Source organism: Mytilus galloprovincialis, chromosome 2 (assembly GCF_965363235.1).
Source record: "Mytilus galloprovincialis chromosome 2, xbMytGall1.hap1.1, whole genome shotgun sequence".
NCBI classification, from domain to species: Eukaryota; Metazoa; Mollusca; class Bivalvia; order Mytilida; family Mytilidae; genus Mytilus; species Mytilus galloprovincialis.
Genome location: NC_134839.1, coordinates 54,522,311 through 54,544,895, shown reverse-complemented (window position 1 = coordinate 54,544,895; position 22,585 = coordinate 54,522,311). Strand labels below are relative to the sequence as shown.

The window sequence follows — 22,585 nt, the reverse complement described above, 5'->3', positions numbered from 1 at the left end:
TGCTTGTTTCTCCTTTTTTGGTACGCTAGAATAAACTCATGATAGATACCAGGATTAAATTTCGTACTTATGCCAGACGCGCGTTTCGTCTACAAAAGACTCATCAGTGACGCTCGAATCCCCAAGAGTTAAAAAGGCAAAATAAAGTACGAAGTTGGAGAGCATTGAGGACCAAATTTCCTAAAAGTGTTGCCAAATACAGATAACATAATCTATTCCTTAGATGAAGAGTTTTTATAAGAGCTAAAATATTAAAACAACACGTTATATAAATTTCATGCGTCCGAAGCGATTTTTTGGATTTACCTTTCTCAGGAACGCTCAAGCCAAATATTTGAAAGCTAATGATTTATAAGAACCGAACCAATTGAAGAGCTTTATAACACAAATAATATAATAAAATAGCCAATTCATCTAAGGTCAACTTTAACTGAGGGAGTTGAAACCGGGGTTTCAGTTTATAGTTTCAAAATATTCATAAGCAGACAACTTTAGAAAGGATTGATATAATTCATGTCAGTACCGAAGTTCTGACAACTGAGCTGATGATACCCTCAGGGACTGATAGTCTACCATCAGAGGTGGTAAAATTTATACATTAAATTTATAGTGTGGTTTTCCATTTTCATCAAATAATGATAAATAAGGTATTGAGAATGATATTGGTCGTACAAGGCGGGATAACTCCAACCTAAACAGGAATAGAAAGATGAATTCTTTAAATTCAAATTTATCAAAGGTACCAGGCTTATAATTTAATACGCCAGATATGCGTTTCGTCTATACATTGGTGAGTTCACACGTAATTCGAATTCGATTAACTAATTCGAATAAATCTAATTCGCATTCGAAATGTTTTACGTCCTTCAATTCGAATTCGAATTGCAATGCGCGTCAAATCCGCGTAACTGTCATAACGACGTTGACTTTTAATTCGTACTAACAAAAACGTATTTCTTATGCGAATTGGATAATTCAAATGAGCCAATTCGAATCAATTCGAATTAAAAAAGAAAGAGTGTGTGAACGCGATTAGCGAATTCGATTCGCATTCGATTCGAATTCGGAATTCGAATAAAATGTACGTGTGAACGAGGCATAATACTGATCAGTGTCGCACAGATCAAAACAGTTAGAAAGCGAAACAAGTAAAAAGTTGAAGAGCATTGATGACCCAAAATTCGCCAAATTAAAACAATTTGACTTAATAACTAGTATTGTCACAAAACTTTTATTTCACTAAATTTTGCTATTTTTGGGACAAAAGACAAGGCTCACAAAGATTGAAACAAGTATTTTAATGTTCTGCAATTAAAAGAAGAATCTATATTGTGTTTTCAAAAACCCATAAAAAATGACATAAATCCAAATGAAAAATGCATAAAAAATCAAAAATAGTAACAACTCAGAAGTTAATGTGAAAGTCTTAGAAGGAAGTTTATGCCACATTATTTTAATTTGGCATCACATTTTATGAACTATGTATAATAGTCATAATAACCTTCCATCATTACCGAACTGAACAAAGAAATAACACGTCGGGTGCCGTATACGGTGCAGGATATGCTTACCCTTCCGGAGCACCTGATTTCACTACCGGTTTTTAGTGGAGTTCGTGTTGTTTCTTATTTATTATTTATAACTGTTGATGTAAATGTCTTTTGGTTTTGTGAGTCTTTGTTTACTCCTTGGTTTTGATTATTATTGTCTTGTACAGCACAAATATATCTACACATTGAGACAGAATTTTTTTTTATAGTTATTCTCGTTCTTTCTAAAACACAAAATTGAAGAATATTTCATAATGATTGGCTTTTTTTCTCGAGTTTCCTTGGCCGCCATGTTGTCATTCTGATTTGTTGTAAACTCTCGATCTAGCTCATATATCAGGTGATTTGACGCAGTATGTATCGTCACCAGGGACATCCTTAACGACAGATATGATATTTAACAACATGTCTTTGATTAAATAAAAGAAAAGGGATAATAGGTCAATACTAACACCAGATAGGTTACACAGATACAAACCACTTCTCTTAAGTGACAGTATTAAAAACGAAATACAGAAGCAAAAATACACCCTCAACACAAAGATATGCAATGGTGTGTTTAAAAGGAGGACGTTTGAAGGAGGGCAAAATTGAACTAGATTTGAAAACAGAACTTCGGCTTCTTAAACAAGATATATTGCTGTGTATTTTTATTGGCAAATGAGATTTTTCTGGACAGGAAAAAAGTACCACACTGATTAGAATCAAATACAAAAGTACACAGAATATTGTAGACAAGCAAACACAGGGAGATACCGAAACATTAAAAAAGTATCGCCAAACAGCAACAGTACTAATTTTGAAAGTCTGTTCTATTGTAGAGTAGAATAAAAGTCCAGAGCAAAAGCAAAAGAGAATATAAAAACAAAAACGAACAAAAATTACAGGAGATCGAACAAGAATTAAACAAAGCATATATTATTTTTTTAAGAATCATCTTAATCCTGCCAACCAATTTTAACATTAATGTTTATTGATCATCAAATAGACAAGAAAAACAATACAAAGGGAAGGCAGAAAGAAAAAGACATAGGAATAACAAAAGTCGTAGTCTTTATGATATCACCTTGTTGTATGACGATATACATTCAAGCTACTATTCGACCAGAGCCTGGGTAATGAAATCAACCCTACATACAGTTAAAGACTCTTGATACCAGAAAATCAAGTTGAAGCAAGAGACAAACATAAAAAACAACTTATTATGAAACGGAGCGAACAAATGAATATTATAGATAATCAAAATATATATAATTGGAAGATTCTGGACAACAAAATTTACAGTTAGCTTGGGATAACGCACTTTTTCATTTATAATTTTGGTTATGCAAATATACTTGAATAACTACTTAAGACCAGTTTCTTAAAACCTATGATAGATACACCATAAAGAGAATAAAACAAAGCTGATTAAAAAGAAACGAAAACGGATTTAGTATCTAGTGCCAAAGTCTATATAACGTTTTTTTTTTTATTTATTAGCTAGAAATCCAGACATTGAGATCAGTGTAGAACCCCTCGTTACCATATTTTACCCTCCGAAACAACATATTTGATCAAAGTAGACTTATCCTGTGATTAGTTTATCTAAATCAAATCTAAATATATAACAAAGGATATAAAAGAGAAAAAGTATTGAACTAAACCAGTTAAGTAAACCTTCTCAACAGGAAATCTCCACCGGTTCTGAATCAACACAAGACAAATACTTAACATGGAGAAGGCCCTGCAAAAAAAAATGCCTGCCAAAATCAACATCTAACATTCGAGCTAAAGGCAAAAAAAACCCTTTGTGGTATAAATGAGCACTGGACTCGTGCCATATGAAATTATAAAGAGAGAGAGAGAGATAAACTCATCATAGATACCAGGACCAAATTTTGTATATACGCCAGACGCGCGTTTCGTCTACAAAAGACTTATCAGTGACGCTCGAATCCAAAAAAGTTAAAAAGGCCAAATAACGTTCGAAGTTGAAGAGCATTGAGGACCAAAATTCCTAAACGTTTAGCCAAATACAGCTAAGCCAACCTATGCCTGAGGTAGAAAAGCCTTAGTATCTCAAAAATTCAAAATTTTGTAAACAGTTCATTTATAAAATATAACTATATCAATGATAATTCATGTTAGCACAAAAAAAAAAGAGAGAGAGAGAGAGAGAGAGAGAGAGAGAGAGAGAGAGAGAGCTCCATAGATTGCTATATAATCCTGAAAAATATTTAACCTTCATTGTAACCAGCTCTCATGGAGGTGTGTAACTTAATATTGGGAATAAAATAAAGAAACACTGTTGATGCACACTAGCGAGAGTTTAGTTGATGCACACTAGCGAGAGTTCAACAAGAAACATAACCTTGTTGGTAATATATGTTGAAGTCAACTTTTAATTATAGCGTACATATTTTATATAATTTTAAAAATTATATATTTTATATACAATTCATAAAAAGTCAGATATTTTGTGGGAGATAAAACATATAAACAATCAAAAAAGAAGTCAGGATGGAGGGTAAACAATTATGATCAGTTGTGAAGAAAAAAAGTTACCAAATATACTATTAGAATAAAAAGATCTGACAAAGATGTAGTTATCTTTACCAGAATTCTTCACCTAAAAATGAAATTAAGCAAAGAAAAACCTTAATAGATGCAATCCAATCTGAAGAGGACGAATCAATCAAAATTAGGCAATAGCTGATAATATAAATAGGAGAGAGTATTACCTACAAGATTATATATGTCAAGCAAATGATATCCTATACTAGTATTACTCCATATGTATTCGGATTAAGGACTAGTACATCCACAAACTGAGCATCATGTGACATCAACTTATATGTTTACAGCCTGCACGAATCCCTTTACACCAATGACAAATATACCAACTAAATGTCGTCAGTATTGAAAGGAGAGTACGTCAAACAAAGAGGAACACACTTCGGACATCTGACTGTTAAAAAATATTTAAAACTGAATATCATTTCAGAACAACTGCCTAAAAGTTCTTTATTTTTACCTCATTTCAGAGTCAGTAAATTTAGATACGGTCCGTGTGAGCATGGAAGTAATATTATGTTATAGCTTGCTATGCGGTATGAGTGTAGCCCATTGTTGAAGTCATACACCGACGTATTATACTATAATTGTTATCTACATCATTTGGTATCTGATCAATGCAATCATGTGGGACAGAAAGTCATCTATCAATTTTAGCAGATGGTTTATCTAAGAAGCTATCACTCTGAAATGACGATTAAACATGCATCCATTAATTGCATTTTTATCTCAGACATTAACTAAACCATTTTTAACAAAATTTGACAAAAATGTCCTCATTGTCTTAGTTTTAGTGTGATTTAGATAATAAGTTTTCATCCTGTTTTCATAAAAAAAAACAGATGCTCCGCAGGGCGCAGCTATATACGACCGCAGAGGTTGAACCCTGAACAGTTGGGGCAAGTATGGACACAACATTTAAGCTGGATTCAGCTCTAAATTTGGATTGTGATTAAATAGTTGACACAGCATAGGTTTCTGACACAGAATGAATGTGGTCTAATGAAGTTAAAATATTTTTTTTGCCTTTGAGCAATTCACTATGCTGTTGAATATTAATCCTCTCAAAAAAATGTTTGAAGAAATTTTCTTTTTATTTATGAAATCATAAATGAGAAAAATTTAACCCCCCCCATTTTTTTTCACATCCCCCTTTCCCTTTTTCCAAAACTGATCTCAATTCAAATTCCTAATGGAGTTTGCAACAATAACTACTCATTTAAATACATCATAAAATATTAAAATGTAAAATAAAGTGCTTGTTATCACTGAATGGTAAAGATTGTTTTAATTTATCAGTTGGTAGTAAAAGTGAATATACATTGTATATTGTATAAAACAATGATTTAAGTTGATTCAACTACTATTCTGGACAAAGAAAGATAACTCCAATTGAAAATTTCTTGCTATTGCACAATATTGTGCAATTAGATATTTCCTGCTATTGCGCAATACTGTGCAATTGAAAATATTTGCTATTGCACAATACTGTGCAATTGAAGATTTCTTGCTATTGCACAATACTGTACAATTGAAAATTGCTTGCTATTGCACAATACTGTGCAATTGAAGATGTCTTGCTATTGCTGAATACTGTGCAATTGAAAATTTCTTGCTATTGCACAATACTTAATATAATAATTTTGGATCCTGATTTGAACCAACTTGAAAACTGGGCCCATAATCAACAAGAGGCTGTCACAACGACAGCAAACCGGATTTATTAATATTTATTTGTGTCCTGGCAATATCACAAGAACCATTACTGATGAATGGTGAAAGTGAAAATCGTCAATATCAAATTTGACCTCCATTTTGTCATCAGTATCAACATATTAAAATTTGAAAAGCTTAGATTGAATGGTTCATGAGTAAATGCAACAACGTAAATGGAAACTCCATTTTTCAATCTTTCAAGAACCATAACTCCGGAACGGTAAAAGTCAAAATCGCCATTATTGAACTTGACCTTCATTTAGTTGTCAGTAACAACATATTAAAATTTTAAAAGCTTTGGTTGAACGGTTCATGAGTTAATGCACGGACAACATTTGATTGCCGTCCACCTTACATCCCCAAATCAATAACCGACATTTTTGTCACAAAAATCTGGTTAAAAATCTAAGTATATGTTTAGATTCAGCATATCAAAAAAGCCCAAGAATTCAATTTTTGTTAAAATCAAACTTAGTTTAATTTTGGACCCTTTGGACTTTAATGTAGACCAATTTGAAAACGGGACCAAAAATTAAGAATCTATATACACAGTTAGATTTGGCATAAAAAAGAACCCCAATTATTCAATTTTTGATGAAATCAAACAAAGTTTAATTTTGGACCCCGATTTAGACCAACTTGAAAACTGGGCCAATAATAAAAAATCTAAGTACATTTTTAGATTCAGCACATCAAAGAACCCCAAGGATTCAATTTTTGTTAAAATCAAACTAAGTTTAATTTTGGACCCTTTGGACCTTAATGTAGACCAATTTTAAAACGGGACCAAAAATTAAGAATCTACATACACAGTTAGATTCCGCATATCAAAGAGCCCCAATTATTCAATTTTTGATTAAATCAAACAAAGTTTAATTTTGGACCCTTTGGGCCCCTTATTCCTAAACTGTTGGGACCAAACCTCCCAAAATCAAACCCAACCTTCCTTTTATAGTCATAAACCTTGTGTTTAAATTTCATTGATTTCTATTTACTTTTACTAAAGTTATTGTACGAAAACCAAGAATAATGCTTATTTGGGCCCTTTTTTGGCCCCTAATTCCTAAACTGTTGAAACCAAAACTCCCAAAATCAATCCCAACCTTCCTTTTGTGGTCATAAACCTTGTGTCAAAATTTCATAGATTTCAATTTACTTAAACTAAAGTTATAGTGCAAAAACCAAGAAAATGCTTATTTGGGCCCTTTTTGGCCCCCTAATTCCTAAAATGTTGGGACCAAAACTCCCAAAATCAATCCCAACCTTCCTTTTGTGGTCATAAACCTTGGTCATAAACCTTGTGTTAAAATTTCATAGATTTCTATTCACTTTTACTAAAGTTAGAGTGCGAAAACTAAAAGTATTCGGACGACGACGATGACGCAGACGACGACGTTAACGTGATAGCAATATACGACGAAAAATTAAAATTTTTGCGGTCGTATAAAAATTGAGCCGGACACTGATGAAATATACTTTCACATTGACACACAGCACTGCAAATGTTGTATATTGGAAACAAAATATTTGCAATATGAAGAATAATAATTAATTGTTGGAAAGGTGATAATAAATATCAATAAGGCAGATTATGAAAGGTTATCGCTCTTAGATGCTCTAATTGTATTCATTTTGACGTCATAATTTTTTTGGCTTTGAAAGTAATGAGAATCTGATAAAGTGTCATATATTACAGATCATTGTAAACTGAAGAATCAAAACACCACCATTAGAGACAAAAGGAAAAGGGTTACAAGTTATTTATCTTTTAATCTCCAAATATTAACGTCTCTGTAATCAAATCAGGAACTTCCAGGTACCACGATTTCCCGAGGATTACAAGAACAAGATTAATATCACAAGAACGAATTGATTTGTCCCAAATACATGATTTGACATAGTGGTATTTTCAGTAGTATAACACCATGCCTTCGGGACAAATCAATTTGTCTTTCAAATATTAAATAGTTCTTGTAATCCTTGGGAAATCATGGTACCAGGAACTTCTTCATTGGATGTTGTTGTTTAACCTTTTTCTTGTCCGTTAAAAAAGTAAGATTTTGGTGTCTGATTTTTGGAAATCCCTGTTGAATTCATCCAGAAGTAGTTGGCTTTTCTTTCTTGTTCCATTTAAGAAAATTAAGTGACGACTCTTACAGTGACCTATGGATATTAAATTCTGTGTCATTTGGTCCCTTGTAGTTAGTTGTTTTATTGTATATCATACCACATCTTATTTTTATAATTATGAATGTTAATCCAGAAAAGCACTTTAACATTATTATGAGACAACTAGTCTAACCCCTCCCCCAAACTTATATGACTACTAATTCATACATTCCTGGCTTAAGTGTTCCTCGAGAAAGAAAACCCAGAAAACATACTGAATAACTAGGATTTTCTTGTTGAAATGTTGTCTCACATCTTGTTTGTTTAATAATAAAATGAAATGTTGCCTGAATAAAAAAAAAAAAAAAACATAAGAAAACATCATTTAATTATCATAACTCATGAGAAGCTCCAATATAACATCAAAATGTATCATAAATAAAGAGATAATGAAAGAACATGACTAGCAAAGAAAATCACAGATAATATGTTTTTTCTAAATAAAATTATTTCCTAAAATATTGCAAAAAAGCTGACTTAAAATGGAATGGAAAAATTATGCCCTGTAAAAAAATCTTTGGAATGATCAAAGCCATTCACTAAAGCTTTGACAAAACGATGCAAAAATTAAAATTATTATATAAAATCATCTAGAAATTTAAAATATGGAAAAACACGAATGAACTATGTCCAAAATGCTTTTGCTTTAGTTCTGTGGTATAAAAGACAATCTTTGCAGCACAACACATGCATGTCATTAGAAAATTCCCCTATCAAGATTGTACCAAAAAATGGGAGGAAAAGTTTAATAACCATTTTAGAATTAAAAACAAATGATAAAACAGAAGATCCACATCCATATAAAATTACTTTGCCTGGGAAGATTGTTAACTTGTGCAAATCGTTTATCATAATGTTTTGGTATGATGTCTTTAAAATACAAAGTATACAGTAGTTATTTTTTAATAACCTGCCTTTAAAGTTTAAATAATGAATAAAAAAGAAGAAAATATTTTATTTTTAAATAACTTCTCCCACTCTAAAAAAAATGCAAATGCAATGTTTTTTCACTTGTTAGAGATTGCAAAGGGTTGAAAGGGTCAGTGAATAATGGTGAATTATTCTGAAAACACTAATTTATTGCTTGGTAACAAAAAATAAATTACCAACTTAAACCAATTTAGTGAAACTGCAATGTATAAATATATTGACTTCATGTGTAAAAAATCAATATCAATAAAAAAAGAATGAAAGAGATCCAGTGCTATAAGAAATTTCATCTTTGAAGTCACTCTCTTCGACAATTATCAACATAATAAATATAAGGTAATTCTATCACTATAGAAATTAAACCTAACATAACATCAATATAACTTAATATAGCTGTAAAAGTTCACATAGAATTAGTAATTAAAACATACTAATTTTCCATGGCAGAAAAAACTGTTTTTAACAGTTTAGTTTTCATAAGGGGTTTATTTTTGCTATTATTGTGATATTCATAAAAAGTGAAATTTTCACTAGTGTAAATTTAATATTTTAGTAAGATCTTTATCAGGTGCAAAAAAAAAAAGGTAATTAAAGTCTTTTATCTTGTTTGGCATTTAAAAACACAAAATGTTAACCCAACAAAAATAAACCACTCTACAGAATATGAAGAAAGTTAACATACAAAGCATCAGATTTTTTCCAGCCCCAGTATTTCAACTTCAATACTGTTCTTTCGGTAAATATGATATATCTCTGAAAGGGTAGATGATATTTTTTAAGCACAAACACACAACATACATAAATTGCACTATTTACTGTTTAAAATGCATAATCAACATGTGTAATCAATTGGGACTACATAATGCAATAGTTAAACTACACCTGTGTGTGTCAATTAAAGAATATATTTATTTTTCTTTGCAATATCACATCCTAGAGTAATATCTGCACTACTTTGATTTATGCTGTTTTATGAAAGACTATTTTTAAAATTAAAATATCTCCTTTTAAATTAGTTGAAGACACGATAAGTCTAGCTGACTTCAAAACAAAATGTAAATAAATTTGAAGTCAAAAACAACTATAAGGCAGTCAGTCAATAATAACATTACTATTGTAGTTTATGGTTAAAAAAACCAACTCATAAACTAGAATATAAGGCTGATGACACTATTGTGGGCACGAGGAAAAAAATGTCAATGTGTTTGAGGAAAGAATAATTTTTGTTTGTACATTATAAGGGAAAATACACAAAAACATACTTTTAATACATTACTAAAAGTTTGAATCAGCAAAACAAGAGGCACACTTGTGCCTTTATTGCTCACTTTGTGTGAAAAATTACCAGTTTGCTAATTATGAATTTTATATGCACATGCTATAGTCACTCTGTTGTTGATCAGTTTAGCAATACACATGTTTAACCAAGCTCCTCTAGTTTTTTTCAGATAACAGCAAAAACTACAAAAAAACTAGATGTGTCAAAGCAACATGAATGGCCCCGTCCCAAAAAGTTGAAAAATCTGCAATTTGAATAACACATGTGGACACAAACATGATGGTAGTCTCACATATCAAAAATCAGCTCAAAATCTGGAGGCATATAGAAAAAAAGTTCGTATAACTGTGATTTTCAACAATTGATCAAAGTCCAAAGCCTGTAATTTCGGCAAAAATTAGCAGAGTGGAATGAAACTTCAACTTGATCTGTAACTCATCATGGTTAACTGACATACCAAAAATCAGCCCAATATCTGAAGGCATTTAGAAAAAAAGTCTTTATAACTGTGATTTTCAACAATTTATCAAAGTCCAAAGCCCGTAATTTCGGCAAAAATTAGCGGAGCGGAACGAAACTTAAACTTGATCTGTAACTCATCATGATTAACTTACATACAAAAAATCAGCCCAATATCTGAAGGCGTTTAGAAAAAAAACTCTGTATAATGGTTTGTTGCGGAATGACGGAATTATGGAATATCGGAATTTCGGACAAGGGTAAAACTATATGGCACCGACAACTTCATTGCGGGGCCATAAAAAACCATTTCAGGGGCCATTACTCCTTAAATGGTTCTGAAATTTACAGCAATGATAGATCTTATCATGCTGATCATTTTAGAAGTTTACTCTTTTAGCCTAGTTCCTATTGTTTTCATGAATACAGCAAAAAAACAAAAAAAATTGGATATTTCAGGGGCAACAATTTGTTTACATTTTTCTATTTTCGGGGTTGTGGATACAACTTCTTAAGCTGATCAATTAATACTTAATAACCTACCATCTATAGTTTTTGAAAAACAATGGCAAGGAAATGTCAAAACAGTGGGTATTTTTGTTTTAATCAACATTTCTCAGGCAAAAAACTCCAATAATAGATGGGACAAAATTTCCACTTAGAACTTGCGCTGACTTTTTTTACACTGTCATTTTTTTCTCTATTTTCTATAGTTTCATTAAATTGAGCAGTTTTTAGAAGAAAATTTACAGACAATGGACACAAAATGATGGAAAAAGCTGCAATAAAACAAGAGAAAAAATCATTCCAATTTATAAGTAGAATTGGGACATCGTTCTTAATAAATTTGGCTTTCAACATCAGATTCAATCACAAAAACATTGTAAAATACACAGAAAATAAGATCTGCTTGAAATGAGGATAAAACTGAGCATTTTAATGCATTAGAAGTGCAAAAAGGTGTTGAGTATATCACAGATTTCCTTCTTATGGGAATATATGAATACTATGAACTATGATACATTAATGGGATGTTTATTCTAATCTTTTTGAATGAACAATATCCTTGCTATTGGTTCTTTAGATTTTGAAATGGCAAATATGTCAAATTTGCTTTAATTTAAAAGTACTGACTTTCCTATTGTAACGTTGAGCAAATTTTAATGTATAAAATCAGCTTTGAAGCAACATAATGAAAGGTACAAAACACTGTTATTTGTCTTTTTTCCCCTCCAAAATTTCTATCTGATGGATTTCTTATTACATTAGTTTTCTCCCTTTTTTTGGTGAACAGAAAGATAAAAAAAGTTTTTGATATATTCTCTTAAATAAAAATTGATAAACAGCATATAGGTGCGTTTAAAAAAGCTAATTCCCAAGAAATTTTATGAAGATTAATAAAAGCAGTTTGAAAAAGTCTGCCACCATTCATACTGAGGAAAATACTATAAAGCAGATTTAAAAAAAAAGACAAAACATAAACACCCATATCAAAATTGCTGTTTTAATTGAAACATACATTTAAAAGAAGAAAAATTGAAAAGCATGAATAAGTTTAGACGAATAGGTATCTAAATTTAGAAATAATATATGTCCATTGTACTATTTTATTACAATATTTAAAATGCAAAACTATAACATATTCTTATGAAATGAAAGGAATGAAAAGAAACTGTTATGATATGTCATGATATAAAAAATAACGACAATATTTGCACAATATAAAAAATCTAAAAAACAATCTATTGCTGAGCATAAATAATCTTGCTACTCGCACCGTATTATAACAAAACAATCTATGCGCGTCATAACTTGCACATATTCAAGTATATGAAATAAGAGCAAACATTGTATAATATACATATTCGTATATTCAATTGTTTTGACAAGTAATAGTATATATCGTCTGTGTTATAGTATTATGCATATAAATAACAACAAAACATGTACAGACAATGTTTAAACATATATTTACATACTTTTTCATTGTAATAAACTTACATAGATACTATCATACTCATATAAATAATATCATTTTTATTTAAGGAATGACTGTAATATTTTTTCTGTCTATGAAGAAATAAGATAAAAAATGTGGTGCACACTGAATAACATGCGTAATGGGTTATTTAACAGTGTGCACCACAATTTTTATGTTATTTCCAATAGACAGAAAAAATAGTACAGTCATTTCTTATAATTTAATTCTAAATTCCATTTCAAACCGTAGAAAACCATGAAAAACGTTGATGACTAAATTATGTCTATGGGCTGATAACAAAATAACGTCAGCCAATCAGAAAACATGTTACATTCAAAATTAAATTATTTTTATATAATATTATCAGTATCATCATATGTAAGTTTTTACAACTTCATTTGTTTGTCTTTAAATATCTAATAATAAAGGCAACAATATTTCTATACGTTCTCACCTTTAATTTTGAAAAATTTCCAATGAAATGGATAAAATGGATAGAATAACACTTCAACTTATACTATGTGTAAGTTTGTGGCATAAGATTTTTCTGTAAATGAAAAACAAAGCACAAAAAAATTAGAAAGATAATTATTGCTAAATTATTTTAAAACTTAATCAGCCATTTTATTCAAACCTTTATATTCTACATGTTAAAACAAGTTTCAATGAGGCACTCATTCCAAGTCAACTCCTTCTGAACTTTATAAATCAATTTGGAGTATTATTTTTACAGGATTTTCCCAAAAAGCACACCAACATTTAATGTGTTTTTAACATTACTTTTCTCAAAAGATTTTTTTTCCAACTAGAAAAACTGTCTGTTTGTCTTTTGTCTTATTTTTGTCAAGATCTGAGCTCTTGGATTTTTGACCATCTTAATTTCAAAAGGGTTCAACCCAACTCCAAAATATTGCAAATAAGACCCAAGACCTGTCCAAAATTGTAAGAGTACAATCAGTCTATTTTCTAGTCAAATCGTTACACATTTGGCACCATATGTGAGGGGTAGTATCACTTTTATTATATGAAAAAAAAAAACATAACGAAACTAACCCTAGAAAACTGAGTAAAATCAGATTTGCTAATAGTATTATAATTTTACATTATCACAGTTAACTTATTGTCAATATGAGTATAGATATAACAAAACAATACTTTTACTCCGAACTATGTTACTGTAGAAATATTGTGACATAATAGGCAACAACAATTTTCTTCACTACGTTACATGCTGACAGCCAAAAAACCTTCTATAATTCTCCGTCAACTGATTTTTCAGTGCCATTGTGTAAAGATCTTTCATTATAAAAAACGACATTCTATAACCATTTTAGTATCTTGCTTATTATCATGTAAAAGTCACCATGGGAACACTCTGACATAGCTTATGTCATATGTCAATTATGCTAAACATAACAATCTCTATGAAGAACAGTTCAATGACATATGATATCATTTCTATGTTGTTACATATACCATCTCTAATATATTACAAGTACTATTTATATAACATATAACAGTTTGTTATAAACGACATGTTTGGACTCACAAAACAACATATTATGCATCAAATTGATATGACATAGTTACAACTATGTCATACTATGTCATCATGAGTTCACAAGTTCTGTTGATTGTTTGTAGTATATAATAGATTCTTCTTCGTCGGACGAAAATTGGCCACCCTAAAAATAAAATTTTGTATCATTAAAATAAACCATATATTTAAGTGTTAGCTATTTTTTTGTCACTGCTAAAGCTCATAGAACTATTTTAACATTTTTAGGCCCCACCTAGGGGCATTATGTTTTTTAAGCGACTGCTCCTCCATCTGTCCCAATTTAGGTTTAAAAAAAATAGTCGAGGTAGTTTTTGATGAAGTTGAAGCTTGAAACTTAATACAAATGTTCCCTATGATATGATCTTTTTAATTTTAATGCCAAATTAGAGTTTTTATCCCAATTTCAGGGTCTGTAGTATATAATAGTCCACTGTACTTGGAAAATGATTGAGTGAGTGGGGCATCTGTGTACTATGGACACATTATTGTTTCGATTTTGTAATAAGCATTGCAAATTTGCACATACCGGTATGTGTATTTTCTTTGGTTACATCTTCTGACATCAGACTCGAACTTCTCTTGAACTGAATTTTATTGTGCGTATTGTTATGCATTTACTTTTCTACATTGGCTAGAGGTACAGGGGGAGGGTTGAGATCTCATAAACATGTTTAACCCCACTGCATTTTTGCGCCTGTCCCAAGTCAGGAGCCTCTGGCCTTTGTTAGTCTTGTATTATTTTATTTTTAGTTTCTTGTGTACAATTTGGAGTTCAGTATGGGGTTCATTATCACTGAACTAGTATATATTTGTTTAGGGGACAGCTGAAAGACGCCTCCGGGTGCGAGAATTTCTCGCTACATTGAAGACCTGTTGGTGACCTTCTGCTGTTGTTTTTTCTATGGTCGGGTTGTTGTCTCCTTGACACATTCCCCATTTCCATTCTCAATTTTATCAGATCAATTTACCATATGAATATCTTCTAATTGTCTAGAAATGTTTTTTTCTAAATCACTAGAATGAAATCAACATTCAAAGAAATTTGTTGACACATTCATGTCTTTGTTTGAAAAAATATCTAATGCAGGTAGTGTTATAATACAACAACAAATGAATACACATATTTTTATTTTCTGAGCTCGAGTTATTACTCTTACATATTTTTTTTATGAGTTAGAACCCCATAACAAATACTTAAGACTAGCATGTTGGCCTACAGTGATATGTTGTAATTTATTTGTGTCATTGGGTTGCCGTCTCCTTAATATATTCCTACATCTTCTATCATTCATATTTATAATAATGAGTTTTAATTTTCTCTATTTTTTTTGTATTGCAATCAGCTCATAAAATCCAACAGTTGATGTGTCACGAAATAGAAGTTTCATGTGGAAAAAAAATTCTGCAGTATTATTTCCATTGGAACAAATATAACAATACTGTTTTCTTACAGAATAAATGGTATAGAATATCTGTACAGGAAAATATATCATGATATTGTTTATACAATTTCCATAGGAACTTTTGTTAGGGGAAACATATACGTTAACTGATGTATAGTATTCAACCAATAGTCTCTAGTTGATGTATATAAATGCAGGACCTAGATTAACACGTAGCAAAATTAAAAGTACATATTGCACAAATTTGGATTAATAAGAATTTTCAGCTTTTCAGTATTTCTACTGATACCATAGATGTATGACAAGTTATATTAAAAAAGATATATCTTAAAATTTACTTTATATTAACATAACCACTTACCATCTCAATTTTTTCATCCAACATTTTGAAGAATTCTAATTGACTATTTGTAACCCTATCAAATAAACAAGGTTCTTGTTTTTAATACATTTTACTTTTCTTAATTACACAAAACATAGTAACATAAAGTTTATAAAAAAATAAGAAGATAAAGGACCTATCAAATATCTTAAGTTGAAGGACAGATTCATATGTCAAATCATAAATAGAACAGAAAATAGAAAAAAAGGACAGATAATACAATGATGTAAGGAAAAACAATTAATCAAAGAGCAGATTGCTCTGAGGGATACGATTGCCGTTGTTTCATTGACACATGTATACATGTAGCTGGATAATATTATTTTCAAAACTAATTTAACTGCACATTTAAAACAGTTACAAAATTATAATAGCCAATCACGGATAAAAGTGTATGAACAATGTAATCAGGCCTATGTTTTATTTTTGTATACTATCAATTCCAAGTTTACTTTCCACAGCAGTCACTGAGACTCAGACTTAGAGAAGGTATTTCACTTCGTATCTTATCGCCTATTTTCCTACGTTAATTCTAGGAGGAACCCCATTCCTAACTCTTTAAATATTTAATTTCCTTTGGGTCAGTGATCATGACTCCTTTCCGTACACATTTATTGGTTTAAAATGCGATCGTTTTTAATATAATACGACCTTTATTGACAGAACGAGCTAATACTCGACGTGTTGTTTTGATTGAGAATTCACGGAAGTTACTTCCGGAAGGGAGACAACTCGAAACGACAATATGGAAGACTCCATTTTGCCTGAAGGGGTGTTCTACGAAGAGGACTACACTTATTTTAATTTAAATGATGCATATGATTTAAAATTATGCAACAACAGTAACCTTCAATAGCAGACATACATAGAAAAGATCCCATGAGTTATAAATTAATTAATTGAGTGGAGAATCCAGAGCAACCATTCAATCTAAAACCCCTTGAAGTCAAAAAAACTATACGCAGGCGCATAATTTCCAAAACAAACCCTGGAGCAAGAATGTATATTAAATGTTTATTAAACGACCTAGAAGGTTCTCTATTTCTTTATGGAAGTACAATCTCAAATATCAGTTTCATAACGGTAACATATAAGAAAAACTCCACTTCAGTTCTTAAATGACAGAAATAGATTTATGGGTCTGAGAATTCAGAGAACTCTGCATTTTATCAAAACTGGGAATTCCCTCTGACGTGTTTCTAAATTTATAAAAATACTAAATATAAATACTGCTTAATTCTGATTTCCGTATTGTTAAAACATGCATATAAGTCAAGGGAATTATCAAACATGAAGATTATGAAAAGAACATTATAGGAAAGTTGTTTAAGTTCAATCCCTTTGTTTGTTTTTACCTTTTAAAGCAAGACAATCATAAGAATCTGAGATGTTCCTTAATGTTTAGAATAAAACGATTGACGTGAGGGCAATGCTCTGAGCCACCGGTATAAGTCTACAGATTGCTTGAAAGCAATCGTATCCCAAAAACAAAATAGTAAACAAAACACTACAAACAAGAGTCTCTCTAGAGACTGATGACCTCACTTTGTTATAAAACTGTTGTTGACACAGATATATGTCTCTCCTGTATTTTTAACATTCTGATAGTATAATACAAATGCAATATGGAAAAACATGAATAAATAAATTGAAGCACAGTTTGGATTATAAAATTGTAGCACTAAGACATTTCTGAGGGGATGTTAGTCCTAAACTTTCTTGTTTTTATTCTAACAGATTTGGCATTGACAATCATACCACATCTCTTTATTTTTATTTAAACAGACACAAAAAGAATAGTCAAAAATTCCACAAGAATTAGTCACTAGTTAAATATGACTCAAAAATTATTTGACTTTTGATTTATTACCTGAGAACCTGTGGGGCTATGCCCTTATTGCTAAATGGTTTATTTGCTGAGAACTTCTCCTGAAATTAAAAATAAAAATAGACACTCAATCAAGGTAATCATTAATAAAAAATATCAATGCTGTGGTTCACAAAAGGTTGAACAGCTTATAAATGAACAGTTGATGACTTTACTAACATTACAAATTATTACTTGTTACGAATCTTACAACCTTAAGCTTTGAAGAAACCAAAAATGAGTCCAGAATAAACACAAGAGTGCACACGATGAAATGTCTCGCCTTCTATACTAATCATTGCTATTATGTTGATAGTCCTAAGTATAAAGCTAAGCTTTATTACAACTGTCACATAAACTTAACATTAACCAAGATAACTAAACAAAGACCAATGAACCTTGAAAATGAGGTCAAGGTCAGATGAACCATGCCAGGCAGACATGTACAGTTAACAATGCTTCTATACAACATATAAAATTGACCCATTACTTATAGTTTAAGAAAAATAGACCAAAACACAAAAAACTTAACACTGTGCAATGAACCATGAAAATGAGGTCACGGTCAAATAAAACCTGCGCAACTGACATACAGATCATAAAATATTTCCATACACCGAATATAGTTGACCTATGGCATATAGTATTAGATAAAAAGACCAAAACTCAAAAACTTAACTTTGACCACTGAACCATGAAAATGAGGTCAAGGTTACAAGGAATCTGCCCGCTAGACATGTGCACCTTACAATTATTCCATACATCAAATATAGTAGACCTATTGCATATGGTATGAGAAAAACAGACCAAAACACAAAAATTTAACTATAACCACTGAACCATGAAAATGAGGTCAAGGTCAGATGACACCTGCCAGTTGGACATGTACACCTTACAGTCCTTCCATACACCGAATATACTAGCCCTATTGCTTATAGTATCTGAGATATGGACTTGACCACCAAAACTTAACCTTGTTCTCTGATCCATGAAATGAGGTCGAGGTCAAGTGAAAACTGTCTGACAGACATGAAGACCTTGCAAGGTACGCACATATCAAATATAGTTATCCTATTACTTATAATAAGAGAGAATTCAACATTACAAAAAATTTGAACTTTTTTTTCAAGTGGTCACTGAACCATGTAAATGAGGTCAAGGACATTGGACATGTGACTGACGGAAACTTCGTAACATGAAGCATCTATATACAAAGTATGAAGCATCCAGGTCTTCCACCTTCTAAAATATAAAGCTTTTAAGAAGTGAGCTAACGCCGCCGCCGCCGGATCACTATCCCTATGTCAAGCTTTCTGCAACAAAAGTTGCAGGCTCGACAAAAATGATTGATGAAAAATGCAAGACAGACCTGTGTCTGTATTGTTCACCTGGTGTTAAAAAAGTTCATAAAGATGTGGTCAAGGTCACATGAACCATGCCAAACAGACATTGTTCCATTCACCAAATATAGTTGACATATTGCTTTTAGTAAAATTCTTTCAATGAACAATGACAAGAGTGCACACACTGAAATGTCTCGCCTTCTTTACTAATCATTGATATTATGTTGATAGTCCTAAGTATAAAGCTTTATTACAACTGTCACATAAACTTAACATTAACCAAGATAGCTTAACAAAGACCAATGAACCATGAAAATGAGGTCAAGGTCAGATGAACCATGCCAGGCAGACATGTACAGCTAACAAAGCTTCCATACAACAAATATAGTTGACCTACTACTTATAGTTTAAGAAAAATAGACCAAAACACAAAAACTTAACACTGTGCAATGAACCGTGCAATTGAGGTCATAGTCAAATAAAACCTGCGGGACTGACATATAAATCATAATATATTCCCATACACCAAATATAGTTGACCTTTGGCATATAATATTAGATAAAAAGACCAAAACTTAAAAACTTAACTTTCATCACTGAACCATGAAAATGAGGTCAAGGTCAGATGACCCCGCTAGACATGTACACCTTACAATCATTCCATACAACAAATATAGTAAACCTATTGCATAAAGTATGAGAAAAACAGACCAAAACACAAAAACTTAACTATAACCACTGAACCATGAAAATGAGGTCAAGGTCAGATGACACCTGCCAGTTGGACATGTACACCTTCCAGTCCTTCCATACACCAAATATACTAGCCCTATTGCTTATAGTATCTGAGATATGGACTTGACCACCAAAACTTAACCTTGTTCACTGATCCATGAAATGAGGTCGAGGTCAAGTGAAAACTGTCTGACGGGCATGAGGACCTTGCAAGGTACGCACATACCAAATATAGTTATCCTATTACTTATAATAAGAGAGAATTCAACATTACAAAAATTCTGAACTTTTTTTCAAGTGGTCACTGAACCATGAAAATGAGGTCAAGGACATTGGACATGTGACTGACGGAAACTTCGTAACATGAGGCATCTATATACAAAGTATGAAGCATCCAGGTCTTTCACCTTCTTAAATATAAACCTTTTAAGAAGTTAGCTAACGCCGCCGCCGTAGCCGCCGCCGGATCACTATCCCTATGTCGAGCTTTCTGCAACAAAAGTTGCAGGCTCGACAAAAATGATATCAAGGTCATATATAAAGCCCGGCCAATTTAGCCTTAACAGTTGTATGTACATTTAACAATCCTTACACCCACTAAATATAGTTGACCTAATGGAAGAAACAGACCTTAAATCTCAATACTCTATGTTAACCAATGATTCATGAAAATTAAATCAAGGTTAGGCGAACCCTGCCATTCATAAAATATAGTTGACCTATTGATTATTGCTGTCACCTGATTAGCATTCCTAATTGGCTAAGACTGCTTTTTTAATTCATTATTTTTGTGAAAGGTGGTTAGCCAATTAGTACTTCATGGTTGCATGTTCTTCGAATCAAAATACTTTTTAATTATTCTATAGTGTCAAACCTTCCCAGTGTGAATTCTATGTTTAGGATAATCGAAGTCACACTTATCAACAAATATCATCATAAACTTCATATATAAAATATCACCAACTACTATAATCAATAATCCAAGAGGTAAAAATAGATATTAACGAGTTTTTCATTTGTTAAAATGAACAATAACTGAAGACTGCTAAATATGTGTATATTGCAAAGAATATGAGTTGTCTACAAATTTTAAGCAAATTTCTTTTCACTGTTAAAATAATTCAAATTAAGACGTGCCACCTGCAAAAATAATCCACATTAAGGAATAAACGGGTAAAAAGTTTAGAAATGTATATTAAAACAAGAATGTGTCCATAGTACACGGATGCCCCACTCGCACTATCATTTTACATGTTCACTGGACCATGAAATTTGGGTCAATACTTTAATTTGGCATTAAAATTAGAAAGATCATATCATAGTTAATATGTGTACTAAGGTTCAAGTTGATTGGACTTCAACTTCATCAAAAACTACCTTGACCAAAAACTTTAACCTGAGCTTCACACTATCTTCTTCTTTGTTCAGTGGACCATGAAATTGGGGTCAATACTTTAATTTGACATTAAAATTAGAAAGATCATATCATAGGGAACATGTGTACTAAGTTTCAAATTGATTGGACTTCAACTTCATCAAAAACTACCTCGACCAAAAACTTTAACCTGAAGCGGGACGAACGAACGGACGAACGAACGGATGAACGAACGAATGGACGAACGGAGGCACAGACCAGAAAACATAATGCCCCTCTACTATCGTAGGTGGGGCATAAAAAAGTGAATTGTTTCACATAAGGCATAATTTTTGGAGACATAATTGGTTTCTCTCATTGTTGAAGGCTATTTATATGACTTTAATTGCTTATATCGATATCATTTGAACTCTACTGGATAATTGTCTCATTGACCACATCTCCCATATTTTTGTATTGACAGCTGGTAATGATTATTACTTTAAATGTTTTCTTTCATTTGGTGTTTTAAATTGTAAGTTCGTAAGTCAACAAGTACTATTTCTGATATTCTGATAAACAGATTTATTTCAAGGGTGGGTGACATGCCTGTCAAAGTTAAAAAAACACTTTAAAAAAAATAAATTCACTCTAGGCTACAGCCAAGCATGCCATCCATTTCATCGCTTAGATTGCTCAATCATTATCGCCTGTTTCACTATTCCATTGGTAAAAATAAAATTGCATGTTCAAATCAATCGCAAAAATGCAATACACTCAACATAAAATATATTTTTGTACGACTTAAAACCAGAAGGACCATCATGCAACAGTACAGCCACATATATAGAAAGCCTCTCTCAAAACTGTTTTCACATGTCAGTCAAACAAATATCAAAATATCTCGTAAAAAAAGACCAGGCTGAAATTCATGATGCATTTGGGAGGATTCTAACTTCAGATATCAAGTATATCAAACAATTTACATTTGTATAAATCATTCGGATTCCAGGCATACTAACATACCCTGAAATATTCAATGGTCTTTACCGGTACCTATAAAGGATACAAACAATTACTATATATACAGAGGCGGATTTAGGGGGCAGGAGGCCCGAGTCCCTCCTTTTTGGGAAAAAATTTTGTTGCTTATATAGGGAATCACTGAAGCGTGACTGGAGCCCCCCCCCCCCCCCCTAGGCAGTCAGTGGGCCCTCACTTATGAAAATTTCTAGATCCGCCAGTGATATAGAGTGTTAAGGAATCAGAAATTTTGTATAGTGCAAAGGAATTAAAAATT

The 22,585-nt window shown here is 31.7% G+C and overlaps 1 protein-coding gene across 8 annotated transcripts in view; it reads right to left on the bottom strand.

The window, feature by feature from the left end:
* Window positions 1-8,302: 8,302 nt before the first annotated feature.
* LOC143063857 (uncharacterized) overlaps window positions 8,303-22,585 on the bottom strand; it is a 60,266-nt gene continuing 45,983 nt past the window's right edge. For all 8 annotated transcript variants that reach the window (XM_076236269.1, XM_076236266.1, XM_076236267.1 and 5 more), the window contains 3 exons: window positions 17,857-17,915; window positions 15,966-16,020; window positions 8,303-14,325 (listed from right to left, as the gene is read on the bottom strand). In XM_076236269.1, the coding sequence (XP_076092384.1) occupies window positions 14,251-14,325; window positions 15,966-16,020; window positions 17,857-17,915 (189 nt within the window). In that variant the 3' untranslated portion in view covers window positions 8,303-14,250. The remainder of the gene's footprint in view (window positions 14,326-15,965; window positions 16,021-17,856; window positions 17,916-22,585) is intronic.